General features: G+C 41.4%; 1 protein-coding gene across 1 annotated transcript in view; it reads right to left on the bottom strand.

Annotated features, from left to right (window-relative positions):
• cdc25b (cell division cycle 25B) overlaps nt 1-15086 on the bottom strand; it is a 28157-nt gene extending 13071 nt beyond the window's left edge. The window contains exons 1-14 of the mRNA XM_057858513.1: nt 14549-15086; nt 14393-14475; nt 12987-13038; nt 11566-11604; nt 10731-10764; nt 10512-10646; nt 4305-4418; nt 4131-4247; nt 3987-4064; nt 3717-3911; nt 3531-3635; nt 1206-1268; nt 1018-1116; nt 685-927 (exon numbers count right to left, since the gene is read on the bottom strand). Coding sequence (XP_057714496.1) covers nt 685-927; nt 1018-1116; nt 1206-1268; nt 3531-3635; nt 3717-3911; nt 3987-4064; nt 4131-4247; nt 4305-4418; nt 10512-10646; nt 10731-10764; nt 11566-11604; nt 12987-13038; nt 14393-14475; nt 14549-14757 — 1566 coding nt within the window. The 5' untranslated portion in view covers nt 14758-15086. The remainder of the gene's footprint in view (nt 1-684; nt 928-1017; nt 1117-1205; nt 1269-3530; nt 3636-3716; nt 3912-3986; nt 4065-4130; nt 4248-4304; nt 4419-10511; nt 10647-10730; nt 10765-11565; nt 11605-12986; nt 13039-14392; nt 14476-14548) is intronic.
• Nucleotides 15087-15341: the final 255 nt, after the last annotated feature.

Raw genomic sequence — 15341 nt, forward strand, 5'->3', positions numbered from 1 at the left:
CCAGTATTTTAGATGATAATCGATCCCCCCCAAAAAAGTTTAAAAGGGTAAATATACTAGTATGAAAAAGAAAATCGCGACCACTCCTTGATCTCTGCGATTTCTGCATCGCGACCCTTGTAATATTACCATGTGTCACTCATAAAATCCCCCCAAAATACGGCTGCGGGCATTCACAGCTGTGTCTTGACACACTGTGATATACGCTACATTAAGTTTTTGGATCGAAAAGAGGCAAGTACGTGATAATATCTCGTTAAAATCATGGAGTCTTTAATTATGCTCTCACCTCCAGTTAGGGTTTTTGTGTTTCATTTTTTTTTTTAAAAAAAAAAAAAAAAAAAAAGGCTCTCCTGTTCAAAAATGTTTTTCCCCCCAACAATTGAGATTTTAAGCTTTCCAATGATGTACCACACATGAATATCGGACAATTTTGAAAGTTGGCCAAATTGGGGGTCTCAGAGCGGAACTTAGTCATTTTCCGCCATGTGTTTTTTTTTTTTTCCACCTTTCAGCCAAGTGTTTCCAATATTTGGTTTTGGCTAAGAATTTAGTAGATAATTACATATCTTTACTTTTGAGGAAAAGAAGTATGCTAGTGTACTACTTCTGTTTACATTGGAGTTTTAGGTTGCAGTGCTACTTGATGCATTTAACATTTGCAGCAGGTCAGGTTGTTGGTACCTGGAAGAGGGGGAAGAACTCCTTGTAGCCTCCTTTTAGCACGTAGAGTTCGGGGTAGTGGAGTTTGGGGTAGTCGTTGAGGGAGCGGTCCTTCTGGCGCACGAAGCGGCACATGCGTGGCCCGCGCTCCGACGAGAACTCGCAGTGAAACAACACAATGACGCGTTTCTCCGGCCGCGCCGCCAACGGCGTCCGCAACAAGAAGTCCTGAACGTCGTCTTCCAGGTAAAGATTCACTGCACCCTGGGGGGGTGGGGTTAGCATGGAAAGAAAAGAAAGTGCAACTTATTTATGGAGTTTTTTTTACCCCCCTCCCCTTAACGCTTGCCGAACCTTGATGTGCCCCCCATTGTACTCGTAAGGGTAGCGGCAGTCAATGATGACGAGTTGCTCCACCACGCGACTGAAGTCGCCCTTCATGACGGCCGCAACCTTTCCGCACGAACACACACAAAAAAATAAATGAAAATAGTTGTTTTATCACAATGAACAGCAATGAGAGAGGAGCAACAACCGCTTACCGTTTCCGGCGTGACGTATTTGAGGTCCTGATGTTTTCCGTCCACCGTCGGCAGTGCGTAAGGCTAAAAAAAGTTCCGGGATAAAATTTGAATTCAGCTCAAACATTCATTTTAGGGCTTAAAAAAATACATTTTTAAAAAAATAAATGCACTATATTGTTTTCATTTATTTTCATGGCTATTGAATAAGCCATTAGTAAATAGTTTTTTTTTTTTTTTAAATGATTGAACTTAAATTATTAAAGAGCATACGACATGAGAAAAAAAAAAAAAGTCTTAAATGGCATTATTATGTGAATTAGAATCATATTTTGAGACGATTCGACTGTATACAACAATTTAGCAAAGCGCAGATGACGAGAAATTAGTCTTTTAATCTGCCGGTTAGCCACGCCTAACATTATAGGGCTTTAGCGTCCCCAACAGGTGGATGACGTCAGCGGTAGACTGGGCTCATCGGTTTTACTATTCAGCCCATTGAGGGGGAATTATTCAGAACGAGGAAAACGCGACGAAGAGAGCCGCAAAATGTCATTGTTTCAGTCTCTCTACTCCATTTTTACAGGATACTCTTTTTATCCAAGTATTTTTCCCCAATAGCTATATAAATGGCTTGAGAAGGACCAGTCAGCCCGTCGAGGGGGAACTATTCACAACGAGGAAAACGCGACGAAGAGAGCTGCAAAATGTCATTGTTTCTGTCTCTTTACTTCAATATTTTTACAGGATATTCTTTTTATCCAAGTATTTTCCCCAATTGCTAAATAAATGGCATGGTCATGACAAATAACAGTGTTGTGCTAAATGGAATATGAAATCATAAAAATGCATTTGTTCAGGACGACATGGCAAAATTACTCCATAATGGTCAAAACTGTCGACTTCACCTTTACTGTCGCACCTCCCGAACGATATTTTATGACACCTAAATCGGACATATGTCATTTCCCTTCCCCTGCTTCGGAGAATGTAAACAAACCAAAAGGCGTGACAGCTAGCCGACATGCTAACCCGAACAGAGTGATGTTTCAAAGTCTTCGAAGCAGAAAATCACACATAACTAGCCTGGATTATTGGACATGACGACTGGGTTGTCGATTGTTTTCGTGGATCGGCAAACCGCCCAGCGGAGAGCAATTTACAGTTCGTTCCCCGGAGGAGGGTGGCTGCAGTTGTTGTGCAGCTAACGTGCTGCTAATGTGCATGGGGAGAGCTTTTTACATGCCTATCAATGATCAAACGTAAGTAGTCCTTTATTTAAAGAAAGTTTGTAGTGTTTACTTTGTAATAGCCGTATTAATATTTGACATAATACTAAAGAAGATGTTAACTCACTTCCTCGTAAGTCCAATGGTCCCACAGTAGTCGTCGGGCTTATTTTGGCCAATATCCACGGTGAATGGGAACCTTTTGAAACTCCAAAAAGGCGCATACGCCTCTCCCTCATACAGAATGATTTTTCTGCAGCCGTTTGGCTGGCGTGATGCGAAAAATAAACGTATAAACGTACGTGCAAAATCAGCTGAATCCTTCGTCCTCATACACAACAGTACGCTGTATAGTGAAGAGGACGTTTTCTACCGTACACGTCACAGCGCCCTCCTCCTCAATGCAAGACCGAAGCCGGAAGTCACTCATTTTCATGGCGCGGGATTCAAAAAACTAAATAAATATAGCGATCGCTTCCACACACATCCAAGCGGTCCATATCATTCAGGAGCATAAAATACCGCGTGTATTATGAAATAAACATGCTTTTTCGTGGCACATGCACTTTAAACTACATTAAAATGATTGTAGCTTTTAATTTAAAAGGGGATTTAAAAAAAACAACAACACCAATATTCCTTGATTTTTGTTTTAAAAAAAACAAACTTGTGAATGAATTGATTAGTCAACACAATAATAGTTGGCTATTTGTGGACAATCAATTTAACAATTGTTATTTATGTATTGTTTTTTTTCTTCGTCTTTGAGTAAAAAAAATAAAACAAAGAAGCAGAAAATACAATAAAATGCTTTATTTCAATGGCAATGAGTGACTTAAGTAAATACTAAAATTTTATAAGGTTTATTAATGTATCTTTTAAATGACACAAAAGTAATCTTTTTTGTTTGGTTCAAACATTTAAAAAAACATTTTAAAAAGGAATTGGAACGCACAAAACATTCTCTTATGCAGTTTTCAAATTTTTTTTTTTTTTTAAATTAAGTTTTTTATTAAAAAGTATACAATAAATATGGTCAGATTTCTGTACCTGTAATATCATGTCATTTGGACTTATCCCAAAAATATTTCACCATGAGCCAACTATGAAAACTTACTTTGGTAAAGTCTCCGATAAGATCCGGGGTTTCGTCGTTCCTCTCCAGAACTCTGTCAATCTCCGACTGACAAAAGGATTTGGACCTCTGCAGCGGCGAGCGAGTCTGACGACAGCGGAAAAAAACAAATTTACCTTTTTAGAGCAAATGGCAAGTTTCTGGCGTCGTTGACAAAACAAAACGCACTGTCGCGGGGGAGTCGACGATTGCCGCGTCGTCCGCCTCCGCTCGGGAACCTGACAGGCTCCGGCGCCGCTTGATCTGCATGGGCATGTTGTCGTCGTCCGGGCAGTCGGGACGTTTGGCGCAGGCTCGAGACGTACTCGGACCAGGTGCGGACGGCGAGCGGAAGAGGCTGCGCGGCCGCCAGCGGATCACGGGCTGAAAGACACCGCGTCGGGTTCACTTTCGACTAACTATTTTTAACAAATAACAAAACGTCCATCGAGGACTGACTGAGTCCTCTCCGAAGCCGTCGGCTACTAGGGGCGCCGTGAGCAAGTCTGCCATCCCTCGGGGCACATCGGCCGTATTCTGCGAAGAGGCGGAAAACGTCAAAAGAACGCGGGAATCGGGTTCAGTCATTGTGAGCCGCCTGACCTTGGAGTCGTCATCCAGCGCTTCAAGGAAGCCGTCGTCTTCGTCGGGCGAGGATGCCAGGGAAGAAAGTCTCGGGAACGGCGGACTGGCTTCGACAGACTGCAGCGGCGACGACAGCTGTCGTGGCGAAAAAAGTTAGCGGCGATCAGAATCATGGCAGTCAGATGGACGTACCATGAGGGCAGGCGCTGAGCCTGGGCGCTGGGCGAAAGCGTCTCTGGAGGAAACGAAGGAGCGCATTCGGGGCCGGGACGCCGGCTTGATGGGCTTCTTGAACTCAAAGCACTCCTGAGGACAACCATGACAAAAAAAAAGTCACTTGTAATTTCACATGCACTTGACTGACCCACGTTCTGTTTTCCCCAAAAAACCCATAGTAATATTTACAATGCTGTACATTGTTCAAGTCACACAAGTCGTTTTAAATGTTTATATTTGAATGCTTACCGATTGAGATATTTTCATCTACTTAATGTTTACACTGAATGTGCAGTTTTTAAATCGGAAGCTGGTAAATAAATCAATGAGAAACGGTTAATTTGTATTTCATGCATTGTTTAATATTTTCAAATTATATAACAATCTGCTTGGGCAAATGTATAGTCATTTATTGTTATCAAGGTAAATCTGCTAAATTGGCTGTGATATGTACTTAAGGCCATACAGCCCTGCCCTAATTGTTACCTTTAAATACTCGCTTCTCTCGGACTACACCGCTATCTTGCAATCCTCGCGTGAACCGATCGAGCTGCCTCACAGACGCTCTGCTCTTAAAAGGCACCCTGCTGAAATTGGGGGTGAGCGTCAGCTGTGCCGATGCGCCACAGAAACACCTGGTGTAAAACCGGTGTAAGTCCAGAGGGTGTTAAACAGTCAACCTTTTTGTGACCTATAGTTTGTGGCTTCTAGGTAGGTTAAATTGAAAATAATGTACCGGTACTGCTTTTCCTGCTGAGTGTGTATAGATGGCGTTGCCCTTGTAGACGCTACAATTTTCCTTCGAAATTGCTATGAACCTTTATTTTTAAACTTTCTACAGACTAAAACATTTTGAGTAACTGTCGACTAAAACTTGACAAAGACTGCCACATTTTGAAATGACTAAAATACAGTATGACTAAAGCCTGAGTTATACTCCCGCGTTGCGGTGACGGCGTAGCGACTACGGCGTCATTCGACATTCGATAGTTCTGCGGTGCGGGAACGCGTTGCTCTGTAATTCACCGCCAAGCCACTAGAGGGATGTGGCGTTATGTTTGTACGGTTTTGGGGCATGCTTGTTTACTTCCGCTAGTCGGAGAAAAAATAAACAATGCAAGATGGAACTCTTGAAAGTAAATATTCTGCTCATCAACACTGAATAAATATTGAACATACAAATGTTGAGGGGCAGGCGACGCAGAAGACGGTTTCGAGGCGGTCTGGCTGACTTTTGATGCCGCACAGAGAGTTTTAGACTCGGGTGGAGAGAGCTAGCTGTGGCGGCTCGCTTCAAACTGACGTCGAGCACTGCGTTCAAGGTCTGCAAAGCCCTCCAGCCTGATTTGTTTGCCGTGTTCTACAACCAGCCAGTGGGAAGCCATAGCAGATTTCTGGCATCTAGGGAACTTCCCAAACTGTGTTGGGAGGCTTGATTTTAAGGTTATCATAAAAGCACCGAGGCACTCCCAATCAGTGATGATGTATTGTGTGTGTGAACTGTCTGTTATTGAAAATTAAAGATCAAAACAACTCTTTTGACACCAAATCTGTGCTTTATTCTTCATATACTTGAAACATATGTACACAGTAAATGAAGTGCACCAACCAAAAATACGACATAAAGTGATAAAAAGTTGGCAGTTTTTGGCCGACTGGGTCACCGCTTCGTGTGGCCACTCGATTCCGAACACCCACGTCTCGGTGGTTCTTCCATTTTTTTTTTCTTCCCCCGATCGCCGACCTTGCCATTTGGCAATCACAATAATAATGTCTTGACGAGACTTGCTCTTCGATGATACTCCCGTCGGCTTGGTGCATTTTTGCGTGTAGAAAATAATGTTTGATTCTATTCTACAATGGCGGTGTTTTCGCGGTAAACCGGAAACAACAGTCTGAGCGGACCAATCACGGTCCGTTTTCGTCACGTCATACACGTCTAGGTGACGCGAAGGTTAGAAAATTGGAGAGGCGCGCGTAAGCCTACGGCGTAGGGTCGTAACTCGATTCTTCCTTGACGGCGTAGGTCTGACGCGGAAGTATAACTCGGCCTTAAGACTTAAGTAGTTTCATCCAGAAGACCAAGACAAAAATTTAAAAAGTGCTGTCAAAATCAACACGAACTAGCTGATAACTTATATTGTTAATGCGAGCCGCTTATCCTCACAAGGGTTGCGGGGTGCTGAAGCCTATCCCAGCGAACTATTTTGGCACAGGTCGGGTGAATTTTTAAAGGGATCCACGGATAGACTGACTTTTAGTTCTTAAAAGAAACATTATTAGTTAAAATAATTTGATATTGAAACCCTCTTGACGTTTTCATTTTTTATACAATTTGTAAAATTAGTTTAACTAGTAAGTCGCCATCACTGTTGACGTCGCAGGGCGGCGAGGTCACATCGTTACGCTGCCGGGCTTCCAGAGTATGGCTTTAGAGACACAAACATGTCATCTGTTCAACCCTTTCAATTTTAATCAGAGAGGAACATTATTGAGCATTACAGCACTGTCGATATTTCACAAAACGAGCAGCAAAAGCAAAATGAACAGGAAAGACGGGACTAGACAAAACCGTGTTCTGCCAAAATGTGCTACACCGGCAAAACGTGCTATAAGACGTGAATTTGACACTCTACTCCTGTGTGCTTTCAGCTTGTTTTGTTTAGATGCATACATACAGAACATACGAAGATGCCTTAAGAAAATACTTCAACGTAGTAATATCAAATAAGGGTGGTTCAAATATGCTACGTGACTAAAGTGGTCAACAGATCAACAATCTGCTTTAAAGCTGCAACAAGAAAACACAATGCTCAAAAGTATGAGAGGGAGACGCATGCAAAAAGTATTTTGAGGCAATGAAAAGACAAAAGACTCAATAAAAAACATAGTCAATACTCGCCGGCTTTAACCGATGAGCGCATGTAGTGCTGCAACGATTAATCAATTAACTCAAGTATTCGATTAAAAAAATATTCGAAATAAAAAATTTTGTTGCTTCGAGTATTCGTTTAATTAAAGTGGCGTTGTAATGGGACATTTTGAAAGTGTTTGCATTATTGATTAGGGTGGTTACACTGCCCTCTGGTCTGCCTCTTTTCACATGGCTGAATCCAACTGCTCCCTGTTAAGACCAACGCAAGCTAAAGCCTGAGTTATACTTCCGCGTCAGACCTACGCCGTCAAGGAAGAATCGAGTTACGACCCTACGCCGTAGCCTGACGCGCACCTCTCGATTTTTGTAACCTTCGCGTCGCGTAGACGCGTATGACGTAGCGAAAACGGACTGTGATTAGTCCGCTCAGACTGTTGTTTCCGGTTTACCGCGAATAAGAAATTATTATTGTGATTGCCAAATGGCAAGGTCGGCGATCGAAAAAATAAATAAATGGAAGAACCACCGAGACGTGGGTGGTCGGAATCGAGTGGCCACACGAAGCGGTGACCCAGTCGGCCAAAAACTGCCAACTTTTTATCACTTTATGTCGTATTTTTGGTTGGTGCACTTCATCATTTACTGTGTACATATGTTTGCTGTGAGTCTGTGACTTATTTACGTGTCACACTTCAAGTATATAAAGAATAAAGCACAAATTTGGTGTCAAAAGTTGTTTTGATCTTTAATTTTCAATAACAGACAGTTCACACACACGATACATCATCACTGATTGAGAGTGCCTCGGTGCTTTTTATGATAACCTTAAAATCAAGCCTCCCAACCCAGTTTGGGAAGTTCCCTAGACGCCAGAAATCTGCTATGGCTTCCCACTGGCTGGTTGTAGGACACGGCAAACAAATCGGGCTGGAGGGCTTTGCAGACCTTGAACGCAGTGCTCGACGCCAGTTTGAAGCTAGCCGCCACAGCTAGCTCTCTCCACCTGAGTCTAAAACTCTGTGCGGCATCAAAAGTCGGCCAGACCGCCTCGAAACCGTCTTCTGCGTCGCCTGCCCCTCAACATTTGTATGTTCAATATTTATTCAGTGTTGATGAGCAGAATATTTACTTTCAAGAGTTCCATATTGCATTGTTTATTTTTCTCCGACTAGCGGAAGTAAACAAGCATGCCCCAAAACCGTACAAACATAACGCCACATCCCTCTAGTGGCTTGGCGGTGAATTACAGAGCAACGCGTTCCCTCACCGCAGAACTATCGAATGTCGAATGACGCCGTAGTCGCTACGCCGTCACCGCAACGCGGGAGTATAACTCAGGCTTAAGTCTTTGTTTGAGCTAATGTTTTTTTAATGCATTCATGATTTAGTTTATAGGTATATTTAGCCGTTTTTGTGGGAATACCTGTCTGAACCATTTGTTAAGAGCATTAAAAAAAAAAAAAAAAAACTTTAGCATTTAAGCTAGCAGACTTTTTCTATGCAAGTTAGCCAAATGTTCTTTTGTTGTACATAGATCCTCATTAAAAAAAAAAAAAAAAAAATTTTTAAATTTAAATAAAATAAAAAATACCGTTTGAGGCTCAGCTCAGGTATTTTCAATTGTCATGATCCTTATCTGATTACTCGATTATTCGAACTAACTAGTTCAATGATTACTCGACTACTAAAATATTCGATAGCTGCAGCCCCAAGCGCATTTGTTGGACATCTCGCCGCATAGAAGGAATTGCAGTAACCCGGTAGTATTCATTGAGTGACAGTGACAATCTACGTCAGGGGCAGAGGTTGCACTAAACTTTTTCGTTGTCTGTCATTTTGACTGACAGTGTCTTAAAAATCCGGTCATAATCTATTTTTACCCGTCACTTACATTTTTTAAATGATAATAATGGCATATTCAATATTATTTAGTTTTCATTCATTTTTAATTAATATTCTGTCCGAACAAGCTTAAAAAGAGGCAGACAGACAGCGGAGTGCACCAATCAGCGACGGGCAGACGAGCCGTTAGCAAAGAGACGAGGCAGGACGAGGGACTTGCGCGCGGAGGTAAACATACGAGGAGAACGGAGTTTATTCAACATGGCTAGCGCGAGACAGACTGTTGTCAATGACTCGTGTCGATGTGTTTTAGCTCATTTTAACCTGAATTTACCGCGGATTGGAACATATTCTCGGCTCTCCCGTTCGCCATCCGTGTAGAGACGACTTTCGGCGCGCAAGAGTGAGGTTGCTCGTGAAGAACACGTCACGCAAATAAACAATCTGATTTGTCGATTGATTTTGTACCTACTCGAGAGGCTGTGTCCCAGACTTTTCTCTCAGTGTTTGAAAAATACAGGCAGAACAGTCTGGCCGTGCCAGGCAAACACTCAGTTGCCTTGACATTTTTCCGAGTAAGGCCAACGACGTCATGCATCAAGAGAGACAATAGCTAATTAATATGCTCACTCGCCACCCTGTGGTCTGGAGTGTGAATTGCAACCTGTCAAAATGATGGATGGACTTCAGTTTTTTCCATCACCGTTTAAAAAAACCGGTCAACGACGGAAAATATTCGGTTAACGCGACCCCTGGTCAGGGGTCCCCAAACTACGGCCCGCCTCCACATTTGGTCCGGCCCCCTGAACTTTTTTTTTTTTTTTTTAATAGTGTTATTTATTTCCTGGCTTTTTTCTGTGAAGAACCCAGAGAGGGTTATTTGGTTATTATCTATTTAATTAATAATGTTATTATATTACATACATACATATATATATATATATATATATATATATTATTATTTTTTTTTAATTATTATTTTATTTCCTTTTGTTCCGTGAAGAATCCAGAAAGGGTTAATTAATTGTGGCTTTCTGAAAAACAATTTTTTACATTTAGGCACTCCTGCAATCATCACAAATTTTCTATTGCAAACTGACCCGGCCCCTCATCAAACAAGGGAAAAGTTATGTGGCCTTCACAGGAAAAAGTTTGGGGAGCCCTGATCTACATCATCACCCTGAGCGGCCATAAAACATGGCGCCCTCTGTAGGTCAAAACATGTACTAAATATTATAGCGTTTTAAATCAATGTCAATATTTTATGTGTTTCTAATGACATATTTTAACAAAAGAAAACAATTTTGGCCTTGTAGAGCCTACAAGTCTTTAAGTCAGATGTTCCCTTTAAGAACATTTCCAAGTTGGAACAGTGGACAAAAATAAAATGAATAAACATTATCCCAATGCTTTCAATTAGTTCTACTGGCTTCCAAAAACCACCTCTTTGGTGACGATGGACGCACCTTGGAGATGTTTTCCTTGTTGTCCCATTGAGTCGGGGACGCAGCCTCACCGCCGGGCTGCTGGCCAAATATTCCGTAGCGATTAGCCTCCGTTTGGGACCCCTTCAGGGACGGACTGAAGCAAAGGAGCTGAAGCTGAAAAAAGGCCACTGTGAGTCATCCAACAAGATGTGAAGATACAACTCTGCTGCTAATTGGATGTGCGGCTACATAACTTACCGGTAAGGAATTGTTCCGTCTGAGGGGCATTTTCCTGTCAAGCAGAAGGCATGAGTCATTCCGTGTCAAAATGTACACAGTTTAGGCAATTTCGCGGCACATATTAGTACCATACGATAAGACATTTTACATGGCTATCATCACGATGACCATTATTAGAGCTATTCCTGTAATGCACATTTTGGCCAGCAGATAGCATCCAATTTGGCAAGCTAAGCCACCATATGCCGTAGTAGTACTACCAATCAGCCTCAAGATGTCCCTATATCCACTCAATAGGTAGCCAATTGGCTCCCCCTGCTAACCTTGAGTAATGCTAGCAAGACAACAGCAACACATACCTCTATTTGTGAAATGAATTGGTTCCGGTTACCGATGTCGATATTATCCGATATCATTTTAAAATGCTTTCATCGGCAAATATCATCGGCTACCCGATAATTTCAGACAACTCTAATAAATAATGCAAAATGTTTAAGCATCCAAGGTACATCATTTCTAATGCACCGAACATTTTAAGGCCTGAATTTTCACAAAATCCATTTAACGACTTTTAATGCTTTTTATGACCTGCATAAACCATGGATATGTTTTTTTCTGAGAATGTTGATTACGAAAAGCAACCGAAACACTAATAAATGTATAAATTAGAAGTGATTTTTTTATTCTGCTACTTCCTTATAACACTGGCCACACATCGTGGTGCGAAACCCCGGTTAATTAAAGATCATCAAACAGAAAAGATAACAGCAGATACCCTCCGATGTTGAAAATAGTCCATTTATCGGTGAATCTTGTGTTGATTATTTGAAGAGTGACAAACACGGGCACTTACTGGTCGACTCTACTGGACTGCTGAATGGCCTTCTCGAACCTGCGCCAGAAAAGCTCACGTTATTACACTTTCCTTCAACGGCCCATCCTCTTCCGGTAGCGACACCTGTATGCTAAAGTGTGATGGAGGAGGGGCTTGGGATAATGAAGCAGATGCCGGCGCGGCGTGGGGCGGAGCGGGGCCCCTTTTGTCTGCTCGCGTGCCTCATTCAATGTATGGCTGTGGGGGTGTTGGCCTCATTTCCAAAACCGGCTCCTCATCCCCCAACTCCCATTCAAATATAAGAGTGTGCCGAGGACTAGAGTAGGACCGTCCATCGCCGTCCACTAACTTCAATTACAATCTTCAACAAAAGTTTCAATTCAATAGCTGATCGTTTTACCCCCACATGTTAATTTGAATTGGGACCGCCACAAACGTTCATTTTGAACTTCCATTTAACTCTTTCAGCACCATTGACAATAATAAGAGCGATGTCCGTCCAATCATGTGGCGTCCAATCATCTTTGTGATGCGAATTAAAATGAGTGTCACTCGTAGACTACCAATTCAGTTGTAGTGGGAGGGCTGACAGCAAATGGACATCCATATTTTTAGTATTTATTTGACTATTAGTCAGTATTGCAATAGATTTAGTTGGATTTTTGTCACTATTGGAGCATTTCAGTAAATTTAAGTGTATTGAAGTCACTTTTAGAGAACTAAGAGTATTCGGATAGTTTTAAGCAATATTTCAGTACCTTTACGAGTATTTGTCTCACTTTTATGGGGTATTTGAAGAGTTTCAAAAGTATTATGATAACATGAGAGTACATGGATATACTAGGACTATTTTTATTACTTTTAATGAATATTTCAATAGATTATGTGAACAACTACTGGATATTTCATAAATATATTTCAAATGTCATTTTTAGCCAACATTTCAATATTTACTAGTACTTGGACAACTTATGGAGTAATTCAGCAGATTTAAGAATATTTAGGTCATTTTTAGCAAGTACTTTGACAGACTGGAAGTATTTGTAATACTTTTAAGGAAGATTACAATAAATTTAAGCATATTTAGTACTTTGACAACTAATAGTACTTATACTAAGAATATGCATTCTTTTTATGGAGTATTTTAGCAGATTTAGGCATATCTGTCTCTATTATAGAGTATTTCAGAAGTTTCAAAATAATTAGAAATAGTTTGGGAAGTATTTCAATAGATCTAGGAGTACTTAGTTAAAAAGTATTAAGGCTACTTTTAGACAGTCACTCAATAGATTTAGGTAATTTATGAAGTTTTTTTTTAAACTGGTGGGCTAAGCTGTCGCAATTGGGGGCTGGGGAGAATGTGTGTGTGTGGGGAGGAGGGTGAATGGTCACGGCAGAAGAAAGTTGACTGACGACAGCAGAGGTTTTTTTTTACTTACGCGTCCTCCATTTCCAGGATGTCGATGGGACTGGGGGACTCCATGCCGAGGCCTGAGGGGAAAAATGGAGTTGAAACCATCAACTCTTTAGCCATAAAATTATGTGGCTCTAAATTAAAACTTTTTATATAAAATTATGACCAATAGAGAGTCAATCCATTTGAAACGGGAAATTGGCAGCCAATAAACATTCATTGGCTTCCGATTCAAATAGATTGGACATCTAGCGACGTGAATGGGATCCACTGAGTAAACAGCAGGAACTTTGACATTGATAAAATAATCTTTAATAACTAGGGCTGTCAAAATTATCACGTTAATGCGCGGTAATTAATTTTTTTTTGATGAATCACGTTAAAATATTTGACGCAATTAACGCACATGTCCCGCTCAGACAGTATTCTGCCTTTTGGTAAGTTTTACAGCAAGGCTTTTTGTGCTGTCTAACAGCGAACTCTTGTGGTCGCTTTGCGACATGGTTTATTGTTTTCTTGTCAGTTCAATATGGCTGCACGACGTCTCGGGCTGACGCCTACGTTGTAATGTTGTGCTTATATGATCCTTGGACAAGATTTGTCCGTAAGTATGGTTGTTGTAAAGAATATACATATTATGTTAGTAAGCGTAATGTTATATTTTTTTGTATGAGACGCTTTTTGTTTAGGTTTAGTGAACCTGTATAGCTTGCTAAGCTAACGTTGCTTCTAATGCAATGCTTGTGTACTTTTTTTTTTTTGTAGTTTTACGACGGTCTAAAGAGGACAATGGTTTGAGGCCATTTTATTAATAAATCAGATGAAAAAAGAAGTCTGATTATTAAGGCGTCGTTCACTAGCTGTCTAGCTTTGGAAAAAGTAGACGCTTCGGAGTGAGGACAACATAGACAGATTTAAATGACAGTAGAGTGAAATGCCCACTACAGTCCTTATGTACCGTATGTTGAATGTATATATCCATCTTGTGTCTTATCTTTCCATTCCAACAATTTATTTTACAGAATAATTTACAGAAAAATATGGCATATTTTATAGATGATTTGAATTGCGATTAATTACGATCAATTAATTTTTAAGCTGTAATTAACTCGATTAAAAATTGTAATCGTTTGACAGCCCTATTAATAACCCTTTAAGCTAGTTATGAGCTAATTTTAATGTCAATACATTGACTTTGATGAGAACACCAAGGCAGCCAGCCATGTTGAATGAAGACGTCCTATTCTTGAGGACGAGGAGGGTGGCATTCATTCGCTGCAAACTCTCCCACCTCAATTAAATTGGACGTTTAATGCCGCCAATGGTTAAAAAGTTACCGGCGCGGTCAAATGTGGACAAAAGCACACAAAGTGACTTCTGTTTGAGGATTTTAATATTCAAAATAAGGATTTAAGCTTCTGTGGAACTCACCAGCATCAGAGGAGACATCCGAGGCGAAGGAGGGCGCCTTCTCCAGGCGCGCATACTCGCGCCTCTTCGGCGTATCACCCTGGCTGAGGGACAGGAAATAACAAGTTAGCGATAAGTTTCATCCACACTTAAAAAACGTCGCTGAAGTCACAATACCTCCCGAGTCCCACCAATTTGTTCATGTCCAAAGCTAAATTGGTGACAGGCGAGTGAACGACAGCGGGGCCCGGTGAAAAGAGCGTCCTGCAATGGGCCGGCGCGTGGTTCCCGTCCGGCAGAGACAACGAGGAAAGGCCGGGGATGTCGTCGGGCCTGCTCCTTACCTCGGCGCCCAGCGGACGAATGCTGCCTAAAAGTTTATCCATGTTTTTCGTCGAGATATCCGAGCTGCTGTCTTGGTGCTTTTAGGTACTTTTAAGTGGAATTTGATTGTCGCCAATTAGAAGGAGTTGGAAGCTAACCGGCGAGCACAGCATTTAGCCTGCTGCGTAAAAAAAGTTACGGAAACATAGTGTCCAAACAAGAAATGGGAGCGGGTGAAAATGTCCAAAAATTCAGCCCTTCCGAGGCATAGTTGTTGTGGGTCAGAGCGCGGCGGCACAAAGTGTCTTGCGTCTGACAGCCTCCGCTTTCTGGGGAAGAAAAAACTACTCTATCCCTATTTATGTTCAAAATACAGGCTGCAGAGCGGCAATCCTACGGCCAATCGTCTTCGTTGTTACTTCAACGCGACCAATCAGAGCGGACAACGACCCGCTACGTCACTGTGACTTTAAATTTCCTTTTCCTTTTTTTTTGAGAACTTCCCCTTTCTGATATCTTTTGTTTTTCATATTCGCCCCAGCCATGTTTAGAACGCGGAAAAAATAATTATGAAAGGTAACAACAACTAATTGTTGGGATGCTTTGCAAAGCTCCCAGTATACGTATATAATTTGAATTTTTCCCT

The sequence above is a fragment of the Corythoichthys intestinalis genome, chromosome 15, assembly GCF_030265065.1.
Source record: "Corythoichthys intestinalis isolate RoL2023-P3 chromosome 15, ASM3026506v1, whole genome shotgun sequence".
In the NCBI taxonomy this organism is placed as follows: domain Eukaryota; kingdom Metazoa; phylum Chordata; class Actinopteri; order Syngnathiformes; family Syngnathidae; genus Corythoichthys; species Corythoichthys intestinalis.